At 39.8% G+C, this 14342-nt stretch overlaps 1 protein-coding gene across 1 annotated transcript in view; it reads left to right on the top strand.

Moving 5' to 3' along the window:
- ZNF366 (zinc finger protein 366) overlaps positions 1-14342 on the top strand; it is a 289661-nt gene that overhangs the window by 206426 nt on the left and 68893 nt on the right. The window contains exons 9-11 of the mRNA XM_033111021.1: positions 9197-9406; positions 9648-9925; positions 13738-13875. Of these exons, the coding sequence (XP_032966912.1) occupies positions 13848-13875 (28 nt within the window). The 5' untranslated portion in view covers positions 9197-9406; positions 9648-9925; positions 13738-13847. The remainder of the gene's footprint in view (positions 1-9196; positions 9407-9647; positions 9926-13737; positions 13876-14342) is intronic.

Raw genomic sequence — 14342 nt, 5'->3', positions numbered from 1 at the left:
TAAGAGACTAGGATTTACTAATACCTTGCTGTGGCACCTATGAAGCTGCCACATCTGGGCTTCAGTTGGTTAACCTTTTCAATGAATGTCCAAAGATTTTGAGTCAAGATGGCAAAGTAATCACATGAATTCTTCTCCCTACTCTAATACAAACACATAGGAATGGTGATATCAATGGAATATAAAACTTCAAAAATACAAGTCATAATCAGAAACAAAAAGAAACATCTCTTTTTATAATTGAAAAGAACAAATGTTTGGGAAGTTGAAGTCACCGGGCAGGTGGAAAGTAGGGTTCGTAAAAGTTCCTTTGGAAATGGAGGCCAAGTGAACTCCACAGACCAGTTTCCCTGAGGTAAGCAGGGAGCTGTGACAGCACCTCAGCCAGGGAACTGGGACTGAAATAACTCCGCCTGACCACCCCATGGTGGCTAGACATGTTTCACTTGCCAGAGAGAGGCAAGGACTGGAACAAGAGCCTCTGCCTTCAGAGCCACTACACCACACTGCCCAGCCTTTCTGGTCCAAGGACCTGTGGCTGTTCAGTTCCCGGGTAGCCCTAAGATTCATGTCACTCTTAAGGTTAGCCTCCGGGACCTGGATTTTAACTAGGCCTGGGGTCTCGAGATTTCTTTGTTTGTGTAATGCCTCTCCCCACACTGAGCATAGATTTCCAAAATGTCTGTTTGTCTGATAGTTTGTTTACTAATTATACACACAAGCTATCATATTAGCTCATTATAAAACAAACACAAAATAAATTTTAAAAGAATGGAAAAAAATGTAATAAACCATACTTTCAGGTTTCTGCTAATTATGATGGCCCCATTCTATCATGAGCTGATGATAGCTGGTATTTTGGGGGGTTTTGTTATTGACATAGGGTATAAATTTATATTTCAAATAGCCTTGATATTGTTTAGTACTCTCAGTAGGCTTCTTTGCAGATTTGATTAGATTATCACTGTTTTTACTTTGTAATATGATGAAAGAAGTAGGAAAAATGTCAGCTCTGCCGTTTTCTTGTTCTTTGCTTGAGCTTGCACTATCAATACTCTGTAATTTGCCATGTTTTTGGTAGGAATCTTCTTAAGCCAATTGTCTAACTTGTTTGTTGGCAAGATATAAGCGGTGTTATGTTTCAATACACTGAAAGACAATGAAGAAATGATGGTATGATGGTCAACCACTTCACAGCGTGGAATTCCCATTTTCAGGATAACCCCAGCTCTGTTTGTGACCTGTGACCATCTTACATATGGACCAACTGAGGGCACCAGAATCATTATATAAAATGTCGATAAATCTAAGTTTCTTATGGGGGAGGATAAATATAAATAGCTTTAGAAGTTCTGCCCACCCTTCTTTAGGGAACAATGCATTGTATTTTTTCATTGGCTAACTCAAGTATGTCATTGTTGAAGATTCTGGCAAGAGTATGAACATTTAGTTAGAGTATTTATACTATCTTTAAAAATGGCCTCTCCACGTCTAACATATACGATTTCTATATGTTATCGCAGGTACCTTGCCCAGTTGCTGACAGAGGCTTAAGAGAATTCAATTTTATCTCAGCAGAGGGCGTCCCTTCCTTCTAGGAATGTGACAAACCCTTAGCAATAAGAGTCTATCTTAAGACCTGGGACCTATGAAAAGAGATCATAAGAGCAGTCTCTGTGTCTGTGAGGGCTGAATGAAGCTCACTCATTATCCAACCTAATGTACTTATTTCTTGGGGAAGGTGAAGTGCAGAGAACTGCTCGGAATTCCACAGTTAGCTGATGATTAAACCAGCACCTGAATTCAGGTCTCCTATCCTTAGTGTACTTTTAAGCAATAATAAGGCTAGCCCATTTCCATTTAATGTAATTACTGAACATTTGAAATTTAATCTATCATCTTATTTCATTATTTCAATATGTCCTACCTCTTCTATGATTCATTTTCTTTTGTTCTGACTTGTTTTGGATTGATTAAGATTCATCATTTTTTCCCCTTTACTATTTTGAAAGATTTACATTAATTATGTCTTCTTTTAGTAGTTAGCTTAAAAACTGTTTTTTCCTATTTATTGTTTTATTTTTAACCTTGCATTGTTAATTTATTGAAATCAAATATAATACTTATCTTTATTATTAGCCTATACAATTCAGAAACATAAGAACAGTTTAACCTCCTTTACCCACATCCCAACTCATTTGCTATTGTTGTCAAAATTTTAAATTATACAGAGTTTTAAATTCCACAAGATACTTCTACTGTTTGTTTGTTTTTGGTTTTTGTTTTGCTCTTTATTTCTTTCTGCATCTCAGACTTTCCATCTGGATCAGTTTACTTCAATCTGAAATTTATCTTTAAGAATTTCCCAAACTCTCTTGTTTTTAAAAAAAGTCTTTATAGCAGAGATTTCCCAGTCAAGATGGCAGAAAAGGTAAATGCTGTGTTTGCCTCCTCTCATGACCACATCAAATTTACAACTAAACTATAGAACAACCATCATTGAAAATTGCCTGACGTCTTGCTGAACCAAAGCTCTACAACTAAGGACTTACAGAAGAAGCCACTCAAGACTGGCAGGGGGCAGAGACGTGGAACAGGCTAGTCCCACACCTACATGTGACCATTACAAATTAGGAAGGACATCTTGACTGCAGAGGTTCCCCACCCCTGGAAGAGCAAGGGGACCCAGTCACACACCAGGCACCCTGACCCAGGGTGCTAGTGCCAGGGAGAAAGGCCCTCATAACTTTGGGTTGTGAAAACCAGTGGAGATTGTGGCTAAGTGAGATGGAGGGTAGCTGCAGTCCAAGGTGCTCCTCTTTAAGGGTCCACATGTAGCTTTACTAGTGGATAGACTCGCTCTGAGCTCCAGCAGTGAAGTAGTAGCTCAAAAGGTGCCAGGGACATGTGGGAAGGAACTGAATTGCTGGCTTCAGAGCAAGGGCTGGACGGGCAGCGTACTCCCAGACCAAGAGCTGGTAGAAGCCATTGTTTTTTTGTTGACACAGGTGGCAACTGTATCTGAGTCTTCATCAACCTGGCTAACACTGTTCCTGTGCCTTGCCCTGGTGATTTTGGGACCCTGCCCCACACAATATTCAGGAACACCCAAGCCACTTCCAGTGGCTTTTCCTCACAAATGGCCTGCCTTGGCTTATGATGTAGACTTTCCTAAAAATCTCTCACATGTTCACAAAACCCCAAAAAAGCAGCATCTGGCTTCAGCATGTCCTGTATTTCTAGCTGAGCAGCCCTAAGACCAGCACTAGCGGCAGTCAACCTCAGTTCAATGACTTGGCTTCTTGAGGTACTTTTAAGCCTAGTGTAGCCTGGTCATCTGTGGATTGCTTTGTGGCTCATATCACATGGCCCTGGGCAGGGAACAGGATGTGGTTAAACTTGGCCTGTGGTGGTACCCTTACAAGGCAGCCTGGAGATGGCACACCCAATGATCATCTTCAAGCCAAGCTGGATCATTACCTTGCTGTCTCCAAGGCCAACCCACCAAAAGGGCACACTAGGTAGGCACACAACCCACAGAAGGCACCTGGAGTTCCTGGCTCTGGTAACCAGGGAGACTGTGCCACTAGGCCCCACAGGACACCTACTACATGAGGGACTCTACTAAAACCGGGAGACACAGCAGTCCTACCTAATACATAGAAACAAACACAGGAAGGCAGCCCAAATGGGGAGACAAAGAAACATATCCCAAATAAAAGAGCAGAACAAAGCTCCAGAAAAAGAACTGAACAAAATGGAGGCAAGCAATGTATCAGACAAAGAATTCTAAACACTGGTTATAAGCATGCTCAATGATCTAAGGGAGAACTTCAACAAAGAGATAGGAAACATAAACATGGAGATAGAAAACATAAAAAAGAACCAGTCAGAAATAAAGAATACAATAGCTAAAATGAAGAATACAGTAGAGGGAATCAACAGTCGATTAGATGAAGCAGAGGATCGAATCAGTGATGTAGAAGATAAGGTAGCAGAAAACACCCAATCACAACAGCAAAAAAATAAATAAATAAATTCAAAAGAATGAAGGGGACTCTAGGACAACATCAATCTTACAAACATTCCCATTATAGGGGTACGAAAAGAAGAGAGAGAGCAAGAAATTGAAAACCTATTTGAAGAAATAATGATGGAAAACTTCCATAACCTAGTGAAGGAAATGGAAATACAAGCCCAGGAAGCACAGAGAGTCCCAAACAAAATGAGCCCAAAGAGGTCCACACCAAAACACATCATAATTAAAATGCCAAAGGTTAAAGACAAAGAGAGAATTTTAAAAGCAGCAAGAGAAAAGCAGTTAGTTATCTACAAGGGAGCTCCCATAATACTGTCAGCTGGTTTCTCAACAGAAACTTTGCAGGCCAGGAGGGAGTGGTACAAAATATTCAAAGTGATGAAAATCAAGGATCTACAACAGAGATTACTCTATCCAGCAAAGCTATCATTTAGAATCAAAGGACAGATAAAGAACTTATCAGACAAGGAAAAGCTAAAGGATTCATCCCTGCCAAACCAATATTACAAGGAATCTTAGAGGGACTTGTTTAAGAAGAAGAAAAAGATCAACAGTATGAATAATAAAATGGCAATAACTACTTATCTATCAATAATTATTTTCAATGTAAATGGATTGAATACTCCAATCAGAAGGTATAGTAGCTGAATGGATTAGAAAACAAGACCCTTACACATGCTGCCTACAAGAGACTCACTTCAGATTGAAAGGCACACACGGACTGAAAGTAAAGGGAAGGAAAAAGATATTTCATGAAAATGGAAACAAACAAAAAAAGCTTGGGGTAGCAAAACTTATACCAGACAAAATAGACTTTAAAACAAATGCTATAACAAGAGACAAAGAAGGACCAAGTAATCCCACTTCTGGGTGTTTTCCTGAAGAAACCCAAAATGCTATTTTGAGGGGATGTATGCATTTATATGTTCATTGAAGCATTGTCTGCAATGGCTAAGATATGGAGGCAACCTGGGTGTCCCTTAATGAATGAATGGATAAAGAAGAGCTGGTAATTTATACAATGTAATATATACAATGTAATTACTTAGCCATAAAAAAAGAATGAAATCTTGCCATCTACAACGTGAATGGACCTAGAAGGTATTGTGCTGAGTGTAGTAAGTCAGACAGAGAAAGACAAATGTCATATGATTCCGCTTATAAGTGGAATTTAAAGAACAAAATAAACAAACAAATGAAACAGAAACAAAGTCATAGATACAGAGAACATTTTGATAGTTGCCAGATGGGAGGGTGGTTGGGGGTGGGTGAAAAAGGGATTAAGTACAAATTGGTTGTTACACAGTAGTCATAGGGATGTAGTGTATAGCATAAGGAATATAGTCAATAATAGAATAACTATGTATAGTGTCAGATGGTACTAGATTTGTTGGGGTGAAGGATGGGAGAGGGGTTGGGGAGCAGGCTGAAAAAGGTGAAGGGATTAAGAAACACAAATTCATAGTTACAAAATAGTCATGGGGATGTAAATTAAAGCATAGGGAATAGAGTCAATAATATGGTAATAACCATGTATAGTAAAGGTGGGTACTAGACTGGTCAGGGGGATCACTTCTTACATTATATAAATGTCTAACCACTATGCTATACACCTGAAATTAATATAAAATAATATTGAATGTCAACTATAATTGAAAAATTTTAAAAGGGGGAAAAACGGTGTAGGAGAATAAGAGGTTCAAATTTCCAGGTATAAAACAAATAAGTCATGGGGATGTAATATACAGCATAGGGAATATAGTCAATAATATTTTGAGAGCATGGTACTGTGTCAGATGGTCGTTGGACTTATCACTGTGGTCACTTCTTTAGGTATATAAATGTTGAATAATCATGATGTACACCTGAAACTAAAATAAGATTGTATGTTAGCTATATTTTAATAAAAATCTTAAATAAAATAAAAAATTAAAAATGAAATCTTTATTCATTTTTATTGATGTCTAATACATAAGATATAAATAATATACAAATATTTACTGGGAATGGAATTCTAAGCAGGCAATTGTTTTCTTTCAGCATATTGACAATATTATATTACTGTCTTCTGATGTCCATTAGTGATTTTTAGAAGTCAGCTATCAGTTTAACTTTAAGTCTTAGAAGATAATATGTCCTTTTCCCTATGGCTGCTTTTAGCATATGGTATACATACAGTTCAGTTTCTTTGGGTTCTTACGGTTTTACTATAATGTATCTGAGAGTGCTGTGCAGAATCTATGGATTGATGTCTTTCATTAGTTCTGAATATTCTCAGGTATTACATCTTAAAACATTACCTTTGGCTCTCCCTGTTCTTCAAACAAGAGTCTCTCTCTCTTCTTCAAACACAGCAAGGTGGTTTTATCATTTGTGGAATAATTCCGTCAGACGTTATAACCAGTGCTTATGGGCCTATCTAAGTTGTCTATTGTTTCTGCTGGTTCTTGCTCAATATGTTTTGTTTCGCTGTATGACTGATAATTTTTGACTTTGTGGTAGACATATATTTTAAATATCATTTCTAACACTTATTTGATGCTTAGCTTAAAGCATCTTATTCCAAAAGGAATTTTAATTTGCCTTAGCCAGACACCTGAGGTGTTACCAGGCCAGATCCATCTCAAACCAAGGTCAAGGCTTGAGGTTCCCTGGACCACCCAGATGACACAAAGCCAGAAGGAAATTCTTTGCAGGAATTGATTTACGCGTGATTCACCTTATCTGAAGCTGTAACTCTTTGGGATCCCAATTTAAAGTAGAGGTGGTTTATTAGAATCCCCACTCCTGGTGGGTTGCAGGTCTTACCTTTTGCCCATTGGCCCCAGGAATTTGTTGAAAGTATAGCTCAGTTTTGCAGCTGTTTGTTTAGGATTAGCAATGTCCTTAAGGGCAAATCAGATTTGAATATCAGTCTTGTTCTCTGTGCTCTCCTCTTCTAGATTTTGGCTTTTAATCGCCTCACTCCCTTGTTAACATTTTGATGCTTCTAAGAAGATTTAAAAATATATATATTTCACCTAGTTCTTTAGGTGTCCCTAGTGGGAGGGTTGGTCCAAATTTCCTGGTCACCAATTACTGGGAATGGAAGTTACAATTTATTTATTCATCAGAAGAAAGGAAATTTTTCATAGTCTTCTATTTCTACTTCATATTTATCAATTGTTGGTCCCTATAATGCACTTTACTTGTGTCAAGGATATAACATATCCCACAGAACCAAAATTATTACGTAGCACTCATCAAATCCTTCTAAAGAACCGAATCTGGCATGATATGAAATAGTTTATAAGATAATTTTAAGTTATGACTACTTCTGGCTTTTGGGATTCAGAATGAATAAATTGTACTCCATCAACTCATAAAAATATAATGGCAGATCCAGTGATCCACATATATCATACATACATAATAGCATACTCTACTAAGGGCATGTGCTCTTCCCACTGAATGAAGGCCTCTTTTCCTACCTTTGCATCTTTCTGATGTTTTCTCTATCCTCACCTTCTCATTGAGGCCTTCCCTAAATATCCTACTTGAAATTGCAAACTCCCCCCTCATTCCCACACTTCTTAATCTCTTCCTGTCCTTCTCTTTTCGCCATCATCATGCATACTATATATTTTGTATTCTGGCTCTATTTATCACTGCCTTTCCAATCTTGATAAATCTTCTTAACCTCTCAATTCCTTGTTTTCCCTAAATGTAAAATAGGATTAAGAAAATTATCCTACTGTTCTTCATGTGGATGTTTCACAGATAAGTGTGGTGATAGGTCAGAAAGTGATTCTAAAAAAAAAAATTATTATTTTTTTAAAATAGAACCAACTGAAAATTCTAAACTGAAAGTTACAGTATCTAAAAATCTTTACTGGTTAGGTTTAACAGTAAAATAGAGAGGACAGGAAAAAGAAATCAGTGAACTTTAAAATAATAGTTCAATATAAATGATCCAATATTAAGAACAGAGAGAAGAGAGATTGAGAAAAATGAGTGGATCCTTAGAAACCTGTGGATCCTATCAAAAGGCCTAATATACTCGTATGTGAATTGAAGTCACTGAAGAAGAGAGAAAAATGGGGCAGGAAGAATATTTGAAAAAAGAATAGCTAAAATTTGGAGAAAGAGTTAAATTTATAGATTTAAGAAGGAGAGCACACCCCACACAGAATAGATTTAAACACACACACACACACACACACACACACACACACACACGCCAGGCATATCAGAGTCAAATTGCTGAAAATCAAAGTTAAGGAGAAAAATCTTGAAAGAATCCAAAGGATTTTGTTACAGACTCATTTCACAGCAAATAAAATACTGCAGCCAAAGTTTAGTGAATTGGAAGTACTGGGGGACATTTTTCAGTGCAGGAGAAATTACTGCTTTTCACTGCATAGCACAGCCTGTATGTGAGGAGCTCATTGACGAGGAGCAGGTAGGATGGAGGTGGGTGGCTGGAGAGGAGGTTAGCAGCCCTTCATTTCCACTTAGGTTGGGCAAGTTCTAGAAGAGACAGGTACTGTGGGAACTCTGGAAAACAGAAAGATTTTGATACAAATAACTCTAAAATCAGGGAAAAGAGAGAAGTGAGATCCTCATGGTAAACTTGCAAATGACCTGATGAGAAAGTCTAGTGCTTCTTGGAGCCTGGGGATTTTTTGAAGTGGATTAGAGGAAAGAAGTTTGGGGGAAATGGGTAAGACCCAGAAGATTTTGATTATTTGATAGCATTTGTTTACTCAGCGTGATTATCTTCCTTCATTTCACAATGTAGTCTAACTCTTCTCAGGGTGGGGAGGACTCATGAGCAAGTGCTTTGAAAAGTAAGAAGGCAGATTCCCTTCCTTTTCGCAAAGAAATTGCAGCGTTCTGGAGGTAGCTGTAGAGAAATCAGTTTTCCGGGGCAGAGTTCTGGCCCCGTTTTGGCAAATGCGGGCTCTTTAGTTCGTGGAGGATAATTTTCACGATTGAAAGCAAATGAAAAAAAACCCCAAATAAAACCCAAATTTTGCTACTTGTTGTAAATATATTTTCCATACTAGACTGGAAATAAGATCGTGGTGTTTTTGTTTGTGATGTAAGCCTCTTTTCCTTTTTTTGTTCCCCTTCCCTGTCCACTCCCCCTCCATTCCTCACTTCTTTATGCTTTAGGACCGTTGTTCCCAAGGGAAGGGAGGCTGGAGGCTGGTTGCCTGATGTGGAAGCCAGAGCCCAGTGGCAGGCCCTCCACTGGACCTGACAGAGAAAGGTACAAAGGCCTGTGGCATCTCGGCAAGTCTTCAGGCCCGTCTGTGACTCTTCCTGTAACCAAAGGCCTTTTCCTGTGTTTGAACTCTGCCACCAATGGCTGTCCTACCAAAGGTAAACAGCAGCAGTCTAAGCAAACGGCTCTTTTTCCAAAAGAAAGCTTTTAACTTTTCTTTTGGAGGAGGCAGGAGGGGGTTGTTTGAGGACCGGGTGGAGGAGGAGAGGGAGGAGGTGAGAGCAGAGGAAACACAAGTGACCCTGAGTTCTGTTCTGCCCCGTGTGGCTTTTCTTTCTTTCTTCTTTTTGTTTTTTCTTTTCACCTCCCTCATTATTTTTGGCTGGCTCCTTTGTGCAGGCCGCCTTCTATTCACTGACAGCTGCTTTGAACATCAGTCACATCAGGTCATTTGCCAAGCTGTGCGCCTCAGGTCACATCGCTCTGAAGCCTCTGGTTTGTCAGCTTCAAAGTGCCTCGCAAATGGCGACTTGCCTCCTTTGGGTGAATATTAAAAGAAGCGGAAGCCTGGACAGCTCATGACACTTCTGGAATTAAGGCTGGAAGCTTCTATCATTTCTCAGAAGAAAACAGGAGCTAAGAAGAGCTGTGAAGCCTACTGCCAGGCCTAACGGCCAGTAAGTGGAAGGACAGGGGGCCGGGTCTGCTCACGTCTCGTCCCAAAGGGGTCTTCCTGGTTCTCGCATTTATTTATTTATTTATTGGTTGGTTGGTTGGTTTTAAGATTTTTATTAAATATAGCTAACGTACAATATTATATTAGTTTCAGGGGTACACTATAGTTATTTAACATTTATATACCCAAAGAAGTGACCACCATGATTAGTCCAGAACCACCTTACACCGTACCACATGATCACAATATTATTGACTGTATTCCCCATGCTGTGCATTACATCCCGTGACTTACTTGTTTCATACCTGGAAGCTTGAATCTCTTATTTCCCTTCATCTTTCCCCCCTTTTAAATTTTTACAATTGACATTCAATATTATTTTATCTGAATTTCAGGTGTATGGCATAGTGGTTAGACATTTATATAGTTTAAGAAGTGATCTCCCTGACTACTTCGAGCAGACGTGTGCATCCATATGTTCATTACAGCATTGTTTACAATGGCCAAGATGTGGAGGCAGCCTGGGTGTCCATCGATGGAAGAATGGATAAAGAATGGATACATATATATACTGGAATATTGCTTGACTGTGGAAGGGAATGTGTTCTTGCCCTCTGTGGTGGCGTGGATGGACCTAGAGGGTATTGTGCTGAGTGGAGTATGTTCGACAGAAAAAGACAGATGCATTGTGATTTCGCTTAAATGTGGAATCTAAAGAAAATAAACAAATCAGAAACAAACTCATAGTTACAGAGAACATTTTGATGGTTGCCAGATGGTAGGGGACTTGGGAAATGGGTGAAAAAAGGGACGGGATTAAGAAGTACAAATTAGTTGTTACAAAGTAGTCATGGGGATGTAGGGTATAGCATAAGGAATACAGTCAATAATATTGTAATAAATTATGTACGGTGTCAGATGGGTACTAGATTTATTTGGGTGATAGATGGGAGGGGGTTGGGAGCAGAGTAAAAAAGTGAAGGGAGTAAGAAGTAAAAATTGGTAGTTATAAAATAGTCATGGGGATGTAAAGCATAGGGAATATAGTCAATAATATGGTAATAACTATAGTGCCAGGTGGGTACTAGACTGTTCCTTACATTTAAAACTGTTTCTCAAGGAGTCTTAGCCTCCTCTAAGATACCTCAGAGATGATGACATTGGAGAGTGCATGGGGGAAGGAAAGGGAAAGGAAAATGCCCAGTGGGTGATACTTCACCCTCCTCCTCCAAAGGAGCCTGTGGGGATGGCATCCCAGAGAGCAGTTTCCAGGCTCTCGGATCTCACGGAGAAAGGTGCTGGTTCAGTTATTAGATGGCCATCAGCTGTAATCAGATGGCCATCAGCTGTAACTAGTTGGCCATCAGCTGTAACCGGTTAGCTATTAGCCAGTAATCTAACTGCCGTGGCCACGGTGGCAAGGGGGTTGGCAGAGAAGCGAATGGCGGAGTGCTGCCAACAAGTGTGGTTAGCAAGTGGATTGTGGATTGTGGATCCTGTTGATCCTACTTCCTGTGTTTCGCCCGGCCGCCAACAAGAATATAGTGGTATGACTCCCCTCTCTGTGGCTCCGTTGTTGTTTCTTTTTGGCCTCACTATATCCTGCGTTCTTGTGCGGGGAGCGGGAGCTGAGTCCCTGCATTACAGAGCCTCTTCTCTTTGGCTTCATTCATCCAGTCAGTCACTCATTAATTCATTCCACAAATGTCTGTTGAGCAACTCCCATGTGCTAGGTGACTTCCAGACATTGGAGATACAGCAACGAACCAGCAAAGTCTGGGTTCCCATGAAACATACATTCTGTTGTCTGTATTAGTTTCTAAGTAAGATTAGATTATTTTTTGGTGAAAGGTTTCTGTTAATTTTTTTTCTTTTAAATACCAATATCTTTCCAATATGTAGATTTTAGTGGATTAACTGGTACTCATCAAATACAATGCCAAGTGGAGATTTTACCACCACATAAAGCAAATCAACTACTCATCTTCTGACCTTTGACAATTTAAAATCTATCAAGAAAAGATACCTAAAAAGAAAACTTGCCCCGGATAGCATCACCTTCACTCACTGACCAATGTGGGAGAGCAATAAGAAACAAATTGATAATATAGGTGATGAGCTGAACTCATAGTCCGTTGTAGCCATGCCAGAGGTCACTAGTACATTCTCCTCTCAGGTATTCCATGTCGGAGAGGATAGGTGTGAAAACACTCTAAAGGTGACCCCCTTTGTTTGGTGTTGGTGTGGAAGCGGATGTAGCAGTTAGCAGCCTTGTTGAGTTTCAGGGTCAAACCGTGATTGCTACCAGCAAATATTACCACCTGGGTTTTGTGATTTGAAAAGTTAAGGTCAAAAATTGTAAATTAACACCTACCCCAGTATTAATTGTCTTTGGACTATAACAAATTACCCCAAAGCCTAGTGGCTTAAAAAAATAAAACGAAAATTTATTATCTCACAGTTTCTGTGAGTCAGGAATTCAGGAACAGCTTAGTGGGATGGTTTGGTTCACAGTCTCTCCTGAGGTTGCCGTCAGAATGTGGCCAGGCCTGCAGTCATCTGAAGGCCTGACTGAGCTAGATGATTTATTGCCAAGATGGTGCACTCACAAGGCTGTTATAGAAGACCTTAGTTTCTCTCCATGTGGCCCTTTCTACAGGTTACTTAAGTCTCCTCATGCCATGGCAGCTAATTTTCCCCAGAGCAAGCCATTGGAGAGAGTGCTCAAGGAGGAAACCTCAACGCCTTTTGTGACCTGGTCTCCTCGGCCACGCCCCGTCATTTCTACTTTATTCTGCTTTTAGCAGTCACTAAGTCTAAGTGATTTGGTTTTAAGGGATGGGGAATTGGGCTCTATCTCTCAAAGAGAAGAATATCAAAGCATTTAAAAGATGTAGACATATTTTAAAAACATCAAGCTTATGTTTCCTTTGCATATAAAATTTATTTTTTTCTTGTAGAATCTTAAAACAAATCATATTTCACCTGGTAATAGTGCACTATATATTTTGAAAACAAAGCCACCATGCCATTATCCTACTCACCTCAAATTAATAACAATTCCTTAATATCTTTTAAAAAGTCTTTTTTTATTCTAATATTTTAAAATCAAGAAATTCCACATAAAAATCCAGATTTCTGTCTTATTTTTTAAATTAAGATGATCCAGTCACGCGGCGTATGTTCTCACATTATCACAAACCACTTTAAATGGGACACAGACTTCAGTTTGCCATGCTCTCCACCACATCCTCTTGTATCACACATGGAACACTGATTTGTGTTACCTGCTTGGTCCACGTGTAAAGAGATGGAAAGGTGTGGCTATGTGGTTGAGGAAGAGAAAGGCCTGAGCCCCAGTGTGAGTTGTATGTCAAAAGATCAGGAAATGAGACATGTCATGGGTTGCCCGAGAGTAGCAGCAACCTTGGATCTCACATACGTAGGGCTGTAGAGAGGACGAGGGTAACTGGAGAGATGTGGGCATCAGTCAGTATGGTCTTGGGCGATTTGACGGACGTTCCTGTGACAGAACTTGGCACTGGGAGGGGGAAGGGGGCGGGGAGGGGTAGAGCCATGAGCAGAACCAGCCATCTCCAGGGACCCTGAATCAGCCAACATGGATCAAGGCTCCAGGCTATTTTCCTTGGACCCTGGAAGTCCTGGGTCTGGTAGAACCTAAGGAGGGAGGTGAGAGCCATGAACAATAAATCTATAGAACACTTAGCCAGGTTTATCAAGGAGGGGGACCACTAACCATATTTAATTTTATACATAAAAATAAAGTTATTTCTTGTTTCTTTTGTGCCACAGACACATATGACTGAGGATGCTTGGAGAGAGCCTGTAAGGAGAAGAAAAGGCCACTCTGGAGGAAGGCTGTGAAAAGACGAGCTCTACTGAACTATGAAAGTGGATACTGGATGAGAACGCTTGCTCACGTCTGGCCTGGTAATGAACCCACAGTTGCTTTTTAATACAACTACTGCCATTTCCCATCTTAAAAATGCTTATTTGTTTGTATCAGATATTTGGAGCTCAGAATGCATTTTCCTGTAGAACCCACGTGTTCCTCAGTGATTAAGTCCACAGGCCAGTTCTTAGAACTCATACTGGCCTTAACTAAATCATAACACTACCAATTCACCACATATAACAGACTTCTCTTAGGAAATTTCTGCCTGGGTTCTAACATGGAATGCCTAGAGTACATTGTCTTCAACCCTAGTCGTTCAAACACAAAGTTCTACTCCATCTCTCAAACTCATCACTTCTGGGCCAGCTTTGAAGATGTCCCTAGCGTTTCAGTAATAGCACTGGGTATGTGATAAGGTAAATGAACCCTGCTGGGTGAAAGTTAAGAAATTTAGGCGTAGGGATACACCTTAGGACAGTGACAGCAAGGCAAACAGATCGGA

This window comes from Rhinolophus ferrumequinum, chromosome 7, assembly GCF_004115265.2.
Source record: "Rhinolophus ferrumequinum isolate MPI-CBG mRhiFer1 chromosome 7, mRhiFer1_v1.p, whole genome shotgun sequence".
NCBI classification, from domain to species: Eukaryota; Metazoa; Chordata; class Mammalia; order Chiroptera; family Rhinolophidae; genus Rhinolophus; species Rhinolophus ferrumequinum.
The sequence above is the reverse complement of the archived record's forward strand: the minus strand, read 5'-3'. Positions and strand labels throughout refer to the sequence as shown.